This window comes from Podarcis erhardii, assembly GCF_964252035.2.
Source record: "Podarcis erhardii genome assembly, chromosome: 2".
NCBI classification, from domain to species: Eukaryota; Metazoa; Chordata; class Lepidosauria; order Squamata; family Lacertidae; genus Podarcis; species Podarcis erhardii.
Window position 1 is genome coordinate 49447907 of NC_138498.1, and position 15175 is coordinate 49463081.

At 39.5% G+C, this 15175-nt stretch overlaps 1 protein-coding gene across 2 annotated transcripts in view; it reads right to left on the reverse strand.

Annotated features, from left to right (window-relative positions):
- SLIT3 (slit guidance ligand 3) overlaps window positions 1-15175 on the reverse strand; it is a 418035-nt gene that overhangs the window by 125705 nt on the left and 277155 nt on the right. For both annotated transcript variants that reach the window (XM_081845905.1, XM_081845904.1), the window contains exons 8-11: window positions 13177-13340; window positions 11707-11848; window positions 5409-5480; window positions 271-342 (exon numbers count right to left, since the gene is read on the reverse strand). In XM_081845905.1, coding sequence (XP_081702031.1) covers window positions 271-342; window positions 5409-5480; window positions 11707-11848; window positions 13177-13340 — 450 coding nt within the window. The remainder of the gene's footprint in view (window positions 1-270; window positions 343-5408; window positions 5481-11706; window positions 11849-13176; window positions 13341-15175) is intronic.

Sequence of the window (15175 nt, forward strand, 5' to 3'; positions counted from 1 at the left end):
AAGTAAAAGAAATATACAAAGAGTACACTGGGTTTTTTAGAGGCCTAAATCTCTAACCTTCATAGGGTATTCATCTATAAAAGGCATCTACGAGTTGCATAAACAATGGCACCTTCAAGTCTGTCTGATCAATTTCCAATTTAAGAAAGATTAGGTTCTTCTCACAAGGTGACAATTGCACTGGGAAAAGGAAAGCATCACCAACCAATACTTGATCTATTTATTTTTAAGACTCTCCAAATCTCCTATCCAAGGTTACCCTCTACTTACAGCGAGGTGAGTGATTTCAAGCCCTGAAAAGCATCTGATGCAATATCCGATATTTGATTCTTGCTGATATCACTGTAAGGATACACAAGGGAAGAAGACAAGGTACTCATGAAAACACAATTTACCAATGCGCCCTAAGCTTTTAAAAATGATTTATCTTTAGATAACAGCAGCACACAGTTCTGCTCCACTTAAAGTTCTTAATCCTGTGGAAAGAGAGATGTGAATTCACCAAACACATAGTGACTATGGTACAATGAACTTCATTTTAAGGGTAGCATCACTGCTATCTTAATTATAGCTCATACAACTATACTGACCTTCATATACGGTTCTATATTTTCTATATGAGCAATACATGGCTGAACTAAAAAATCTAGCAGTGGTTAAAAGGATAGCGAGAACTCTCCATCTAGTAAATTCTCTGTTGCATATTTATAAACAAAACACATATTTTTTCTAAGAGGGTCATAAAACACAAGGAAACCTGCCTAAATTATTACACTGGAATTCCATTTATATTTCTATAAACTCTCTATATAAATGCAAACACTGAATACATCTGCAATCCTACACACACTTACCTGGGAGTATGTCTGATTGAACTCAGTGGGGTTTACCTCTGGGTGAACATGCATAGGATTGCATAGCATGAAAACCCATTTATAGGTAGGCAGAAAAAGGGAAGGAACTCTCTAAGTTTCCAAGCTCCTTTATCTCATATTTGAACTCACAAAAGAAACATGAATAAAAGAAACAAATAGTATGGTAAAGCAGTATGTGTTGCACTGTGAAAAGCCAATTCTCTCTCCCTGGTACTGGGAGGTTGGGCTTTAACTTACAGGAGTGCTGGAAGCTATAGGGTGGATAGTTATGCATTGCTAACAAAGAGAAAATCTGCATCAACACAAAAGGATACAAATGTGCATAAAATTTACATATGGGGTATACAGATGCAAATTTAGGAATAATTATTATATTTTAAACAGAAATACAATACATCTCAGTATAGTGAGGAGGACACCAGGTGACTTGTGTAATTCAGTCTACTGACCAATTGCTGCTGTCAGTAGACAACTTCAGTGCTCCTGTTCTCTTTTTTAATGAATATTTATTTTTAAACCAGACTTAAACTGGACAACCCTCAAACAGAGAATTGTACCCTGACAACCCTTCAAAAGAGAGGATTGTCCTTAAAGTAGGACACATGGCCAACCTAGTAGAGTCCCTGCAATAAACAGATCATCCCTCATTATAATTGCATTTCTGCCACCCCATTCGTTGTTCCTTAATAAGGATTGATTGTCAATCCCTTTCTCCTTCTTGTGAGTTTAAAAGACTCACTCTTTAAATTCACTTCAGTGGTTAAGTTTTTAAACAGAGTGTTGTTAACTGGCATTCAAATTTTCACTAACAGCTTAGAATTACAGTATTACAGAACAGAAGCAATTTATTTAGATCCATACAAGTTTGTAAATAAAACTCTTGTTTGGGGATTTAATGAGAATACCACCTTTTGTAACTTTGATTTTCAATTTTACCACTGTAAAACACACACACTTTATTTTCTCTTTGAGATAGGCTCCCTACATATTTGCAATAATTTCAAAGGTTGCATTTATTCTCAGACAACCTTTGAAATCTCTTTACAAAATAAGCAATCTCCACAACCTGTAATTATACTGTATATATTGAGTAGCATATGCACAGGCCTGATTTTTTGACATACACGTGGTACCACACAATTTTGTAGCTTTTAAACCATTATAATAGTGCAGCAGCAAAGCATGCTATACTATTAACACAGACCCCAGTGTCTGTGACAGCCTGAAATCTGCACCTACAACAACCTCAATATTTTATACTTTGGTTTACAGATTTTAAATTATTAAAAAGTTTTTTTTAATCTATTATAAGATACAGATTAGCCTTTTCCTGAAATATTTCATGAAATTTCTGTTCTGTAATATTCATATGGAATTGATTTCTAATAATATATTGCCTATGCTGAAAATACAAGAAATGAGGAATAGTTCTGTTTGTTTTGCTGTGCTTGTTTTATCACTTCTGTCATCCTTCTAAAAAGGTTAACTTGGAAGAGAATGCAACCAATTCCACAGAAGAGTCTCTTGGCAGTAGCAGAATTTCTTAGATGCTGGGTGTGTGTATCAGTCATAGTATATGAGGTACCATATGCAGCCTTATTCATAAACAGTAGGATTTCTTTATAATGCTGCAAAGTAGCCCGAGATTGGTAATTTCAGAAAAGCTGAAGCTTTTGAAGTAGCCAGCACCTACATATCTTTTTCTGCAGGTGCACCACAATACTATGGCCATTTTCTAGTAAATAAGCCCCACTATAGTCAACAGGGCTTAAGTCCCAGGAAGTTCCAACATTAAAAAATAATAATAATCTGGAATCTGTTCCATTCACCATCAAGTATGTATTATTGCTTTGAAACCAAATGAAACACCAGCAGACCTGCTAGTGACTTTCTCTGACATTTTCCTAGTAGATTTGAACATAAACTTAGCCATGCTTTGCCTTCTTTTACTACTGACAGCAATTTGTAAAGACCCCAAGATCTCCTGCAACGATTTTGCAAAGTTTTTTGCAGATAAAATCACTCATATTCGGAAGGAGCTAGACACCACCGTGGGAGCAGGGCTGGGGCGGGAGAGTGCTAGAGCTCTGTCTGGTCAAGTTGCATGGAATCGATTTCAATCCATTACCCCCGAGGATGTGGACAGGCTGCTTGGACGCGTGAAACCAACCACCTGTCTCCTGGATCCTTGCCCATCCTGGCTAATAAAAGCAAGCCGGGAAGGGCTGGGCGATGGGCTCTGCGGGGTGGTGAATGCTTCCCTCTGTGAGGGAGCATTCCCAGATCCGCTGAAAGAGGCGGTCATCAAACCGCTTCTTAAAAAACCATCTTTAGACCCGGCCAGTATGGCCAACTATCGCCCAGTCTCAAATCTTCCATTCTTGGGCAAGGTGATTGAGCGCGTGGTTGCTGAACAACTCCAGGCACGCCTGGAGGATGCGGACCATTTGGATCCCTTCCAATCGGGATTCAGGCCTCATCATGGGACTGAAACTGCCTTGGTCGCGCTGGTTGATGATCTCCGGCGAGCTAGGGACAAAGGTGAGAGCTGTTTCCTAGTTCTGCTGGATCTCTCAGCGGCCTTTGATACAATCGACCATAACATCCTTCTGGACCGTCTAGAGGGGCTGGGAGCTGGGGGCACTGTTATACAGTGGTTTCGCTCCTTCCTCCTGGGCCGTGTTCAGAAAGTGGTGGTGGGGGATGAGTGTTCAGACCCCTGGGCCCTCACTTGTGGGGTGCCTCAGGGTTCCGTCCTCTCCCCCATGCTTTTTAACATCTATATGAAGCCGCTGGGAGAGATCATCAGGGGGTTTGGACTGGGTGTCCATCAATATGCAGATGATACCCAGCTCTACCTCTCTTTCAAATCAGAACCAGTGAAGGCGGTGAAGGTCCTGTGTGAGTGCCTGGAGGCGGTTGGAGGATGGATGGCGGCTAATGGATTGAGGTTGAATCCTGACAAGACAGAAGTACTGTTTTTGGGGGACAGGGGGCGGGCTGGTGTGGAGGACTCCCTGGTCCTGAATGGGGTAACTGTGCCCCTGAAGGACCAGGTGCGCAGCCTGGGAGTCATTTTGGACTCACAGCTGTCCATGGAGGCGCAGGTCAATTCTGTATCCAGGGCAGCTGTCTACCAACTCCACCTGGTACGCAGGCTGAGACCCTACCTGCCCGCGGACTGTCTCGCCAGAGTGGTGCATGCTCTAGTTATCTCCCGCTTGGACTACTGCAATGCGCTCTACGTGGGGCTACCTTTGAAGGTGACTCGGAAACTACAACTAATCCAGAATGCGGCAGCTAGACTGGTGACTGGGGGCAGCCGCCGAGACCACATAACACCGGTCTTGAAAGACCTACATTGGCTCCCAGTACGTTTCCGAGCACAATTCAAAGTGCTGGTGTTGACCTTTAAAGCCCTAAACGGCCTCGGCCCAGTATACCTGAAGGAGCGTCTCCACCCCCATCGTTCTGCCCGGACGCTGAGGTCCAGCGCCGAGGGCCTTCTGGCGGTTCCCTCATTACGAGAAGCAAAGCTACAGGGAACCAGGCAGAGGGCCTTCTCGGTAGTGGCACCCGCCTTGTGGAACGCCCTCCCATCAGATGTCAAAGCGATAAATAACTACCTGACATTCAGAAGACATCTTAAGGCAGCCCTGTTCAGGGAAGTTTTTAATCTGTGATATTTTAGTGTATTTCAGGTTTTTATGGAAGCCGCCCAGAGTGGCTGGGGAAACCCAGCCAGATGGGCGGGGTACAAATAATAAATTATTATTATTATTATTATTTAAAGTACGTAATTGTATTGAAGTTGTTGAGTGTTTCCCAGGCTAACACTGGCATAGATGTATTACAAAAAGAACCCCAACCTCACTATACTTACATGGAGATTAAATCTATTTCCTATCAAACATAAAAAGCACAATATTACTAAATGTATTTGCAAATTGCTCTTACAAGAACTGTCTTTTCAGCTCTAAGCCAGTTGCTTAAAACTAGAAATAGGAAGAAAAACATAAGCCAGTTTCCTCCAAGAAAATGCATTTCATGATAAGGACAGTAATGTGATAGAAGCAGATAGAGCTGTTATTAATGGCTTAACTGTCATGCATTGTTACCCACACTGTCCTAAATAAAAATATTATTGGTGTCATTCACATGGGCCTTATACCATATGCATTGGTATTAAACTGATAGTGCCACAAATGCATTAGCTGGATCCAGTTCTACATGTTCATGAGATGTTTTCCTATCCTCTTTCATGTCAGCAACTTAGTTATTGTTGTTGCTTTCAGATCAGATCTGGTCCTGAAGTAAAAGCTAGAAGAACATGAACTGGTATGATTGACTGTATTCAAGAACAGCCTATGTGCAGGTGATATTTATTGCCCTTATGATACATGTTGCTCTGGAGGTCCTTCCAGTTGCATAAATAGCAGCTTACCCATTTGCCTGCCTCATGGGAAAGTAGCTTATCAGCTGCAAGCATTGGAAATATTTTATATACTGTATTAAACTACTTAAAATACTTACATTCTTTTTAATTTCTTGTACTGCGAGAAAGCTCCAGGAGGAATGTTTTTGATAGAATTCTGCTCCAAGCGGCTACAAAGAGAATTAAACACATTAATGCCAAAAAGGCAAAGCCACAGGATAAATCTTTAGTATTTATTTTTAAATATACCTGATACCTAAAACCACAAAAAACAAAACAAATATTTAAATGCTATTAAAACTTCTCAAGATTCTAGGCAAAAGCAAAGCAATCATCTTCATCATCATCATGTGTTCTAAAGATGGGGGTGTGGGAGGAGTAGACTATCCCATAAGCTTTCTATAAATAGTAATATGAGTTCATTGTCAATATTACTTTCCCTGTTCTTATTACCAACAGAAGTCTAGCCAGATGTTAAAAACAAATCCAGGAAAAGTCCAGAATGGCTCTGAGCTTTTAGCCCAAACAAGAATTGTCTTTAATGTAGTCTACAACCATTTATAAACTACTTCAAATAGTTTATGTACAGTGGACTGTGTGAAGAGATGCCCTTGAAGGTACCTTCCAGTCTTACAATTCAATGATTTGTTTTATTCTGCCAAGAAACAGCTACTTTGCCCTTTGGGAGCTTTATTTTTAAGGCTTCAACAACTGTTCAGGTCAAAGGACAAGAGCAATTTCCTTCACTCTCTCTAATAAAACAGCAAAGCCTGAAGAGAGTGCAGAGCAGCCTGATGGATTCAAAGATATTTCTCTGAACATTAAGAGCAAGTCCGTGAATGCTCTGGCTTAGACCAGACACTCAACAAAATGGCTGAAAACAGCAAGGAAAAAGAAAGATGCACTTAAGGTGACAAATGATCTTCTAGGGTCAAAACCCCACCTGGAATTCTGTCGTAATCAATCTCAAGGTTCAGCACTTTTTGTCATCTCCTTAGCTGGCACCTGAACACTTCACACACATGGTAAGACTGCAATGCAGGTATGTATATATAAAAAGAGTACCTAACACAGCTTTTCTAAAACCAGGTCACATTACTGGGAGCAACAAAACCATATAGAGTAATACTGATTGCTGATTAAGGAAGACATTCATATCAATGTAGGTTCCAGCTGGTGGAAAAGGGGGAAATGTTACTAAGTTTGGTAATGTGAGCAGCTTACTATAATTTTCCCAGTTTGAACAACATCTTAGCTAACAGCTATGTTACTGTGGCCTAATCGTTTGTCAAGACAGCTATGTTACTGTGGCCTAATCGTTTGTAACACAGACAAATCATTAAACCGGACAGAAAAAAGAATGAGGCATCAGTACTGATAATTTTTAGCTGTCAAGTAAGTGGAGTCTACAAATGAGAGAGCCTTGCTCTATTAACAAGCAGTGCTGTGCTCTCTTTTGGAAGTGTCAGAGCTCATCCCTTCCATAGTAGGAAACTGTGAATAACCTGTAGGCCAGATTGGTAAAATAAGTAAGCAAGCTTGTCATGTTCTCTGGTTGCACCTTTCTGGGTAGCATGGCTAGATGGCCTCTTTTTGGAAGACAATAGCTTCTAAAAGTACATTTTAGAGAAAGTAGGGGATGAAATTACAAATTGCAAACATGCGCTGGATTATGGAGAAAGCTAGAGAGTTCCAGAAAGACATCTACTTCTGCTTCATTGACTATGCAAAAGCCTTTGACTGTGTCGACCACAGAAACATCAACAACCTCAGATATGCAGATGACACAACCTTGATGGCAGAAAGTGAGGAGGAATTAAAGAACCTTTTAATGAGGGTGAAAGAGGAGAGCGCAAAATATGGTCTGAAGCTCAACATCAAAAAAAAAAAACGAAGATCATGGCCACTGGTCCCATCACCTCCTGGCAAATAGAAGGGGAAGAAATGGAGGCAGTGAGAGATTTTACTTTCTTGGGCTCCATGATCACTGCAGATGGTGACAGCAGTCACAAAATTAAAAGACGCCTGCTCCTTGGGAGAAAGGCGATGGTAAACCTAGACAGCATCTTAAAAAGCAGAGACATCACCTTACCAACAAAGGTCCGCATAGTTAAAGCCATGGTTTTCCCAGTAGTGATGTATGGAAGTGAGAGTTGGACCATAAAGAAGGCTGATCGCCGAAGAATTGATGCTTTTGAATTATGATGCTGGAGGAGACTCTTGAGAGTCCCATGGACTGCAAGAAGATCAAACGTATCCATTCTTAAGGAAATCAGCCCTGAGTGCTCCCTGGAAGGACAGATCATGAAGCTGAGGCTCCAATACTTTGGCCACCTCATGAGAAGAGAAGACTCCCTGGAAAAGACCCTGATGCTGGGAAAGATGGAGGGCACAAGGAGAAGGGGACGACAGAGGATGAGATGGTTGGACAGTGTTCTTGAAGCTACAAACATGAGTCTGACCAAACTGCGGGAGGCGGTGGAAGACAGGAGTGCCTGGCGTGCTCTGGTCCATGGGGTCACGAAGAGTCGGACACGACTAAATGACTAAACAACAACAACAAGGGGATGAAATTAAATACATGTTTTCAGTACATTATGTACTGTAATTGATGCAACAAGGAAGGCAAAGCAGGATCAAAGGGATAGTCTGCTCCAAGTATTTAGCAGAAGACACAAATGTGCATGTATGGATAAGTGGACATGCCACAGTGCCTGATGTGATGTATTTGGCCTTGCTGAAGCATTTCCAGAGCAGAAACCTAATTGCTCATTGTGCAATGCCAGGATGTATTAGGGCTCATTATCTCTTCAGCCTGAAGTTGAATAGAGTGGCTATAGAGTAGCATCCACTCTCTTGCATGCAGCAGGGGCCAGGAGTGATTCAGACATGCACTGTCAACACTTGAGGATTGCAGCATATGTTAATGACTTCCATCACTGAATGGGCTATCATATATCAACCACTGTGGAAAGAACAAAAGTTTTCCGTTGGAAAGCACTGTGTTTGAATTTGCGATCTCAAATGATAACAAATCACCTGTGGTCAATTAAAGCAGAATGTTGGTAAATGGAGTCCACACATGTGCCTTTAAGTCATTATATGATAAGTCATCAAGTAATGTGCATGAGTGTGAACTGGCACAGAGAGAGAAGGCAGGAACCATCACTATAATGTCTGTTCTACCCCTGCTAGCTCACCTTCTCACACCAAACATTCCCATTTTAGTATGTATTAACTATATTTGCCACCTATTGGTGCATCGCTTCTGGTAGCAGCAGAGAGAAAGGTGGTAATTTCCCCAATGTGGCAGGAAAAAAATTAAACAGTTAGAAGATGATGGAGAGAGAATTAAGAGCCAGGAAATGAGTCTGATCCAGCCAACCATGCTACTAGTGAGCAAGTAAAATTATTGGTAACCATAAATAAATTATGTTAGAGGGAAAGTGTACAGAAGGGGTTGGCTACCACTGCTGGGAAGAAAAGAAAATTGATTGGTTACTGATGTCCATATAATCCCCCTTACCCCAAAGAACAAGTAGAAAATTTAAAAATAAATGATTACTGAGACAAATGTGGAGGCTGTGGTGGGTTGAATGAAGGCAATGTGAGCGAAATATATAATGTGCAGGAGACAACAGCTGTCATTGTGTACCTTTTCATAAAGCAAAGTGTTCAGGCTTGCTGCAGAATCCCATTGCCCCAGAGAATCAGCAGTTTGCCCAAGGCAAGTGATTTATGTGAGCCACAATGTCAGGTATATCGCTGGAACCATGCCAAGTGTGCCTTTCTTCCAGTTCTGCATTGATGTATTTATTAAGTAGTAAATGACTACATGGCAACCTACCATGCCTTCGAATACTGTCATATTTCAATATTTAAATTTAAATATGTTTATTAAATTGAAGGCAGGAAATCAATTACAACTTACACAGTTGTAAAATTGTACAGCCTATTAGTAGCTTGATATAGGCACAGTAAATCCGCTCCTGTCCTAACTTTGAGGGCTCTCTGGCAAGCTCCAAGTTACTAGCTGTCTTTCCAGAACTGTGAAAATGGGACCAGGCAGTTGGAAATATATTTGAGCATATTTGATCCTCACTATCACTATGCACAGACTGAGATACTAATATATTTCCTTCCCCAGCCATGTGGGAGGATAGAAGACCAACTAACCAAGTAAGTTAATGATGGCATCACATAATTATGTCCACATAGGAAAACACAATCCACAAAAGGCATGAGACTGCAGCACTCTAAAATAAAGTTGCACTTTCTAAAGGTGAGTTCAAATGATTTTTTTTTGAAAGGACATATTACTGCACAATGAAATGTCCCTATTGCTATTCATTAGATCCCCCCCAAATGACAGCAACAAAAAATACTCCCAGCAGATGAAATGTAGATGCATACACATTAAATGCAACAATAGTCATATTTGATTTCGATGAAATTCAATTTCAGCATTTGGTAGTACAGCTGCAGCATATCATTCTATCTGTAAGGCAGATCTCAACGTTCTTTCGATGTTCCCATCATTTAGTCATATGGAGAAACAGTAAGGCACATGTTACTAAAAATCCAACCCCAGACCCCTATTCTCTACGTCTTAGGCAGAAAGTACTTGAGTGACGTTTTTAAAAAGCAGAGGTTTCACATACATTATGATAAACCAAAATTTGCTCTTTTGTGAAAGTAAAATAATTGAACTTTGGAACCTTGGGGTATTGCCATGAATGCCAAGTTCTTCAATTTGCAGCACAAATTCATGAATATTTCTAAACTTCTATCTACATGCTATAGAGTCATATAATCATCGAACTGAAGAGTTAGAAGGGACACTAAGGGTCATTTAGTCCAACCCCCTTCTATGCAGGAATCTCAACTAAAGCATCCATGACAGATGGCCATTCAACATCTGCTTAAAAACTTCCAAGGAAGGAGAGTCTACCACCTTCCATTCCACTGAAAAGCAGCTCTTAGTGTCAGAATGTTATTCCTGATGTTTAGTCAGAATCTCCTTTCTGTTAACTTGAAACCATTGGTTTGGGTCCTAGTCTCTGAGCAGGAGAAAACAAGCTTGCTCCATCCTCCATGTGACAGCCCTTCAGATATTTGAAAATGGTTATCATATCTCCTCTGAGTCTCCTCTTATCCAAACATACCCTGTTCCCTCAACCATTCCTCATAAGGCTTGGTTTCCAGACCCTTGATCATCTTGGTCATCCTCCTCTGCACAACTTCTCAATATCCAGCTTAAATTGTGGCACACAGTAGTTTAGGTATAGTCTGACAGAACAGAGCAGTACTATGACTTCCCTTGATTGGGACACAATAGTTATATCAATGAAGCCTAGAATAGCATTAGCTTTTTTTGCTGCTGCATCACACTTGTTGACTCATGTTAAACTTGCAATAGATCATTTTCACATGGACTACTGGCAAGTCAGGTGTCCCCTATCTTATATTTGTGCAGCGGGGTTTTCCTGCCTAAGTACAAAACTTTACATTAGTCCCTATTAAAATTCATTTTGTTAGTTTTGGCCCAGTTCTCTAATCTCTTAAGGTCATCTTGAATCCCAAAATAAGACTGGTGATTGGGAGTCTATTCCAAATTCTAGGCACCACAACCAGAAATATTTCCGATATCCACTCATTGTAAATTCCATAACAGAGGGGCAAGGGGAAGAGTTTCAAAGGATGAGCAATGCTGGATTCATTTACAGTGAGACATACGGGTATAGGGCAGCATCCTACTACTACTACTACTACTACTACTACTAATAATAATAATGGCTTGTATCAAATAATATTGTCTTGTTACGATGACATCCTCTTCTTCACTTCTCCTTGCATGCCCTCTATGCCCTCTCCAAATCTGTTCCCTCTATCATCTGGAACAGATCTGAGAAGAGTGGGGGGGACACATGAAGCGCTGATGGGGAGAGACAGTTCTGTTGCAGAGGCAGACATTCTGCATTAATGGATAACTTCATTGAATAGAACCTGTTCTTTGTAAGTTTATTGGAGATTGCTAGTGTAAATGATCATTGTTTCTCAGTTAATGTCACAATATTAGTACAGGGTGAAAAGATTTGGAATTTGCAAATTCCAAAGGCCTCATATTCTTACGCATCCTGGTGCATACTGAAAAACCACATATTATGCATAAAAGCAACTTTTACAATAGAAGTTCAGATTGGAATATTAATCCCACTTAATCATCCATTTAACACAATGGACTTCTGAATAGGATTGCACTGTAAATTTCGGAATATCCATTGGTAAATGGTTACTGCCATAAACTGATGGTAAAAAAATAAAATAAATCAAAAGCAAGCAAAGAGTTTTCTATTTTGGCTGGAATAGAGCAGAGAGAGCCAAAGTGGCACTTACATTTCTACAATACTCTCCGGAAGGTTGGCTGGGATTTCTGTTAAGCCCTTTCCTCGACAGTCCACAATATTGTTGCTACAAGTGCAAGCAGATGGGCAGCTGATGGAATTGGCATTGCAGGATGGAGGTTCAGCATGTGAACCTGGGAAAGAAAAGGAATCAATATCAGTATTTTAAAATATGGTGTTGTGATAATCTGCCATTTATATCAGTGTAAAACAAAGCTTACTTGCCACATTGTTTAATATGATGACATGTTTAATATGATGACATCATCATCATCATCATCATCATCAGTGAGATACTTGAAGATGTACCTCTTTGCCCTGGCCTTTAATACCTGAGATGTGTGTTTTCAGAACCTACCCTATCTTCATTCAATTGACTTTATTGTGTCTTTCCTAAAGGAGCCTGAGAATTAAACTTTGTTAAGAGTGCTGGGGACTGTAGTCTGTGGGAGTAAACTAAAGTTCCTAGCAATCTGCTTTACATGTATGGTGTGCTAGCAGCCAAAAAAGTTGTAAACTTTCTTCACCACAGTGTAGTTCTGCAAATGTAGGATATTGTTTCCTCTTTTAAAAACCAATCCTTTATGCTACTCAACAAACAAAAATGCAAGGAGACTGTGCCAAGTCTTCCTAACTAGGGAGTGGAGGGAACCTTAGCAGGGGAACCCACACCTATTACCCTTTTACATTAAAAATAAGAAAGTACCCAAGTGAGTTACATCGTCTATGATTAACTGAACACTTTAGACAATGTTCTCTTACAGAGGTTCAAAGTTATCCAGAGCTAAGAACACTAAAAGTAGCCTAAAAACTACTATTCTATCAATCAATAAAAACTGATATTTCAAGTTTAAATGTCTGTTCAACTTCTCCCAGATGCTACCTATGTTTAAGTATCATATCTAACCAGCAACCAAAACAGATAAGTTGGGAGACTTAAAGAAAGGTTACATGTTCCAAAGTTTCATAATTATAATACCTAGGGACAAAATGCAGACTTCTTCCTTCAGTCAGTCAGTCAGTCAGTCAGTCAGACAGACAGTCAATTAGTCAGAATGTACACACAAGCTTACTGTGTGTTAAATTAAACTCTAGCATTACATATATACTTGCTTATTCATTCCATTTGTATGCTAGTCAGATATAGAGCTCAGAAGGCATTCCCCTGAGAAAAGGCATCCCATTATTTGTTAATTACTCTTTCACATTAATATGATATGAGATCACAATTGAAAAATGACAATTTAAGTACAGAATTGTTAACACAGACCAGCAGTTCAGAAAAGACTCTGAACAAATCATAGTGATTTACAGTTTACTTGGGTAATGGCTGAACTGGAACTAGCAAGGAGTGGCATTTAAATAGGAGCAACATTAGAATCATTTATTGAGTGCTTAATATGAACATCAGTAGAAAACAACAGAAACAACAGAAAAAAGCAAAATGATAAATTTATACTACCTGAGCAGACGTATTCTTTTTTCTGAACATCAGCAACATTAAATCCTCTCAGATGAACAGGTGCCATGCAGAACGTGAACTGCCCAACTGATCGCCTCTGACGCAGCCAATCAGAAAGCCAAGCCAAGTGGCAGTCACAGTATAAATAATTGGAATGAAGCCGTCTAGAATGCATAGAAAAAGATTCACATCAGATCTGCAGTCTTCAAAAATGGAGGCATAATAAAACAATCTAGTCTCTTGCATAGTCTTATCGCAAGCACTGATTTTGAAGCTCAACTGCGGTACACTGTCATATAATAATGTTTGTGTATTCAATGCACTGAGACTTCACAGGTTTTCAGTGATATAATGATGCTGCCATTTGGTAACTTAAGGGTGCGATCCTATACACACTTAATTAGATGAAGTCCTAGTGAATGCAATGGTACTTCTGAGTAAATAAGCCATAGGGCTTAAATATATATATACACACACAAACTAAAATAATGGTTTAAAAAGTGAAGCAAATACCAGAGATTAATGAAACAACCAACAATGTATTTTAGATAGTAATGTTGTAACAAACCTTTTTTTTTTTACACTAGATTGTGAAATTTGTAGCGGATAGAAGAATTCAATATGTTGGGGAAAGTCATCTCAACTTCAATTTCCAACATGCAAAGAGATGCTATATACCTACATCTTAAGTTTAGCAAGAGAGGTGATGAGCAATACACTGAAATTTAGGTAGTTTCTCATTAGCTTCTGAAGCTACCTTGTGTTGTATTGTCTATAAAAAAGTTCTATATTTGAAAAATGAGGTAGCCAGAATGTGGAAATAATACTTCATCCTTTATTCTATGAGTCACGACAGGAAGACATTAAAGCAAAGTCCCCATGACAATACTGTCATTTCAGTAGGACAGGGTTGGACAGAACACTCATTTTTGACAGACAAACATTACATATTGTACTGACAAAGACAAAGTGCTGCAAAACACAGTCTAGTCCATCTCTCAAATAAATTAAGAATGTGAGAGAGCCTTATGTTAAGACAGTTGCAATTGGGTTTGTGGTGGCGCCTAAGCCGACAGTCTCTAGATTTGTATGTCTGCTAGTGGCCTACAAGGCTTTTTTCTCCTTTTTCGGCTGGGAAATTTCCAGAATTCACTTACTTACTGTGTCCAGTAAAGCTTAAGTTGCCTGACCTGCAGGGCAGACTATTAAAAGCACACATATCTGTTCATCAAAGACTGGATAATTATTTGTTTTAGTGGCACAAGGAGAGAGACTAGTTTCATTCAGGCAATGTCTTTGTATAGTGAAATGACTTTTTAGAAATATTTAATGGCTGTTAACCAGTTAAATAGTTTACTAGTGTAATTATATGGTTTTTAACTAATGATAATATTTCAATACATTGCATATTTCTAAAACTACAACAGAGGTACCTTCTTGAAGACTATGGAAGAACATTATACTCTTTTAAATATAAAATAACTTACAATTTAATCAACACACTCATGAAAATAACATCAAAAGGTAAAGAGTTTCAACAATATCATGGTAAAGCTCTGATTTGAAACACATGTTAGTCCCAATCCAGAGAAGGTTAGTTATGTACCACTACATTTACAGTTTAATCAACTGTTTACCAATGTAAGAATACTTAATCAATTTTACTTCACGTGCAGGCAGCAGAAATAATAGTGGTGCTTAATTATTGCAAAGTTGTGTCAGCGTCTGTACAAAGCAGTGGTGTAGTGGTAAATTCCGAAGTGGAAGTACTCCTATAGCCATGCCTTTTCTAGAATTTTCACCAATGCAGACATTATAGTTTGAATACTAAGTCAGCTTTTTTTTCACCCCTCACCCCTGCTTTGCTGAACATTCAGTCTGACGAAGAGTTCTTTCTGATGAGCTCAAAACTTGCTTACTACCTTGTGACATTTTGCAATATGTTGGTCATAATTTTTGTGTGTGAAATGTATAAAAAATAAGTAGCAATGCAACCCTT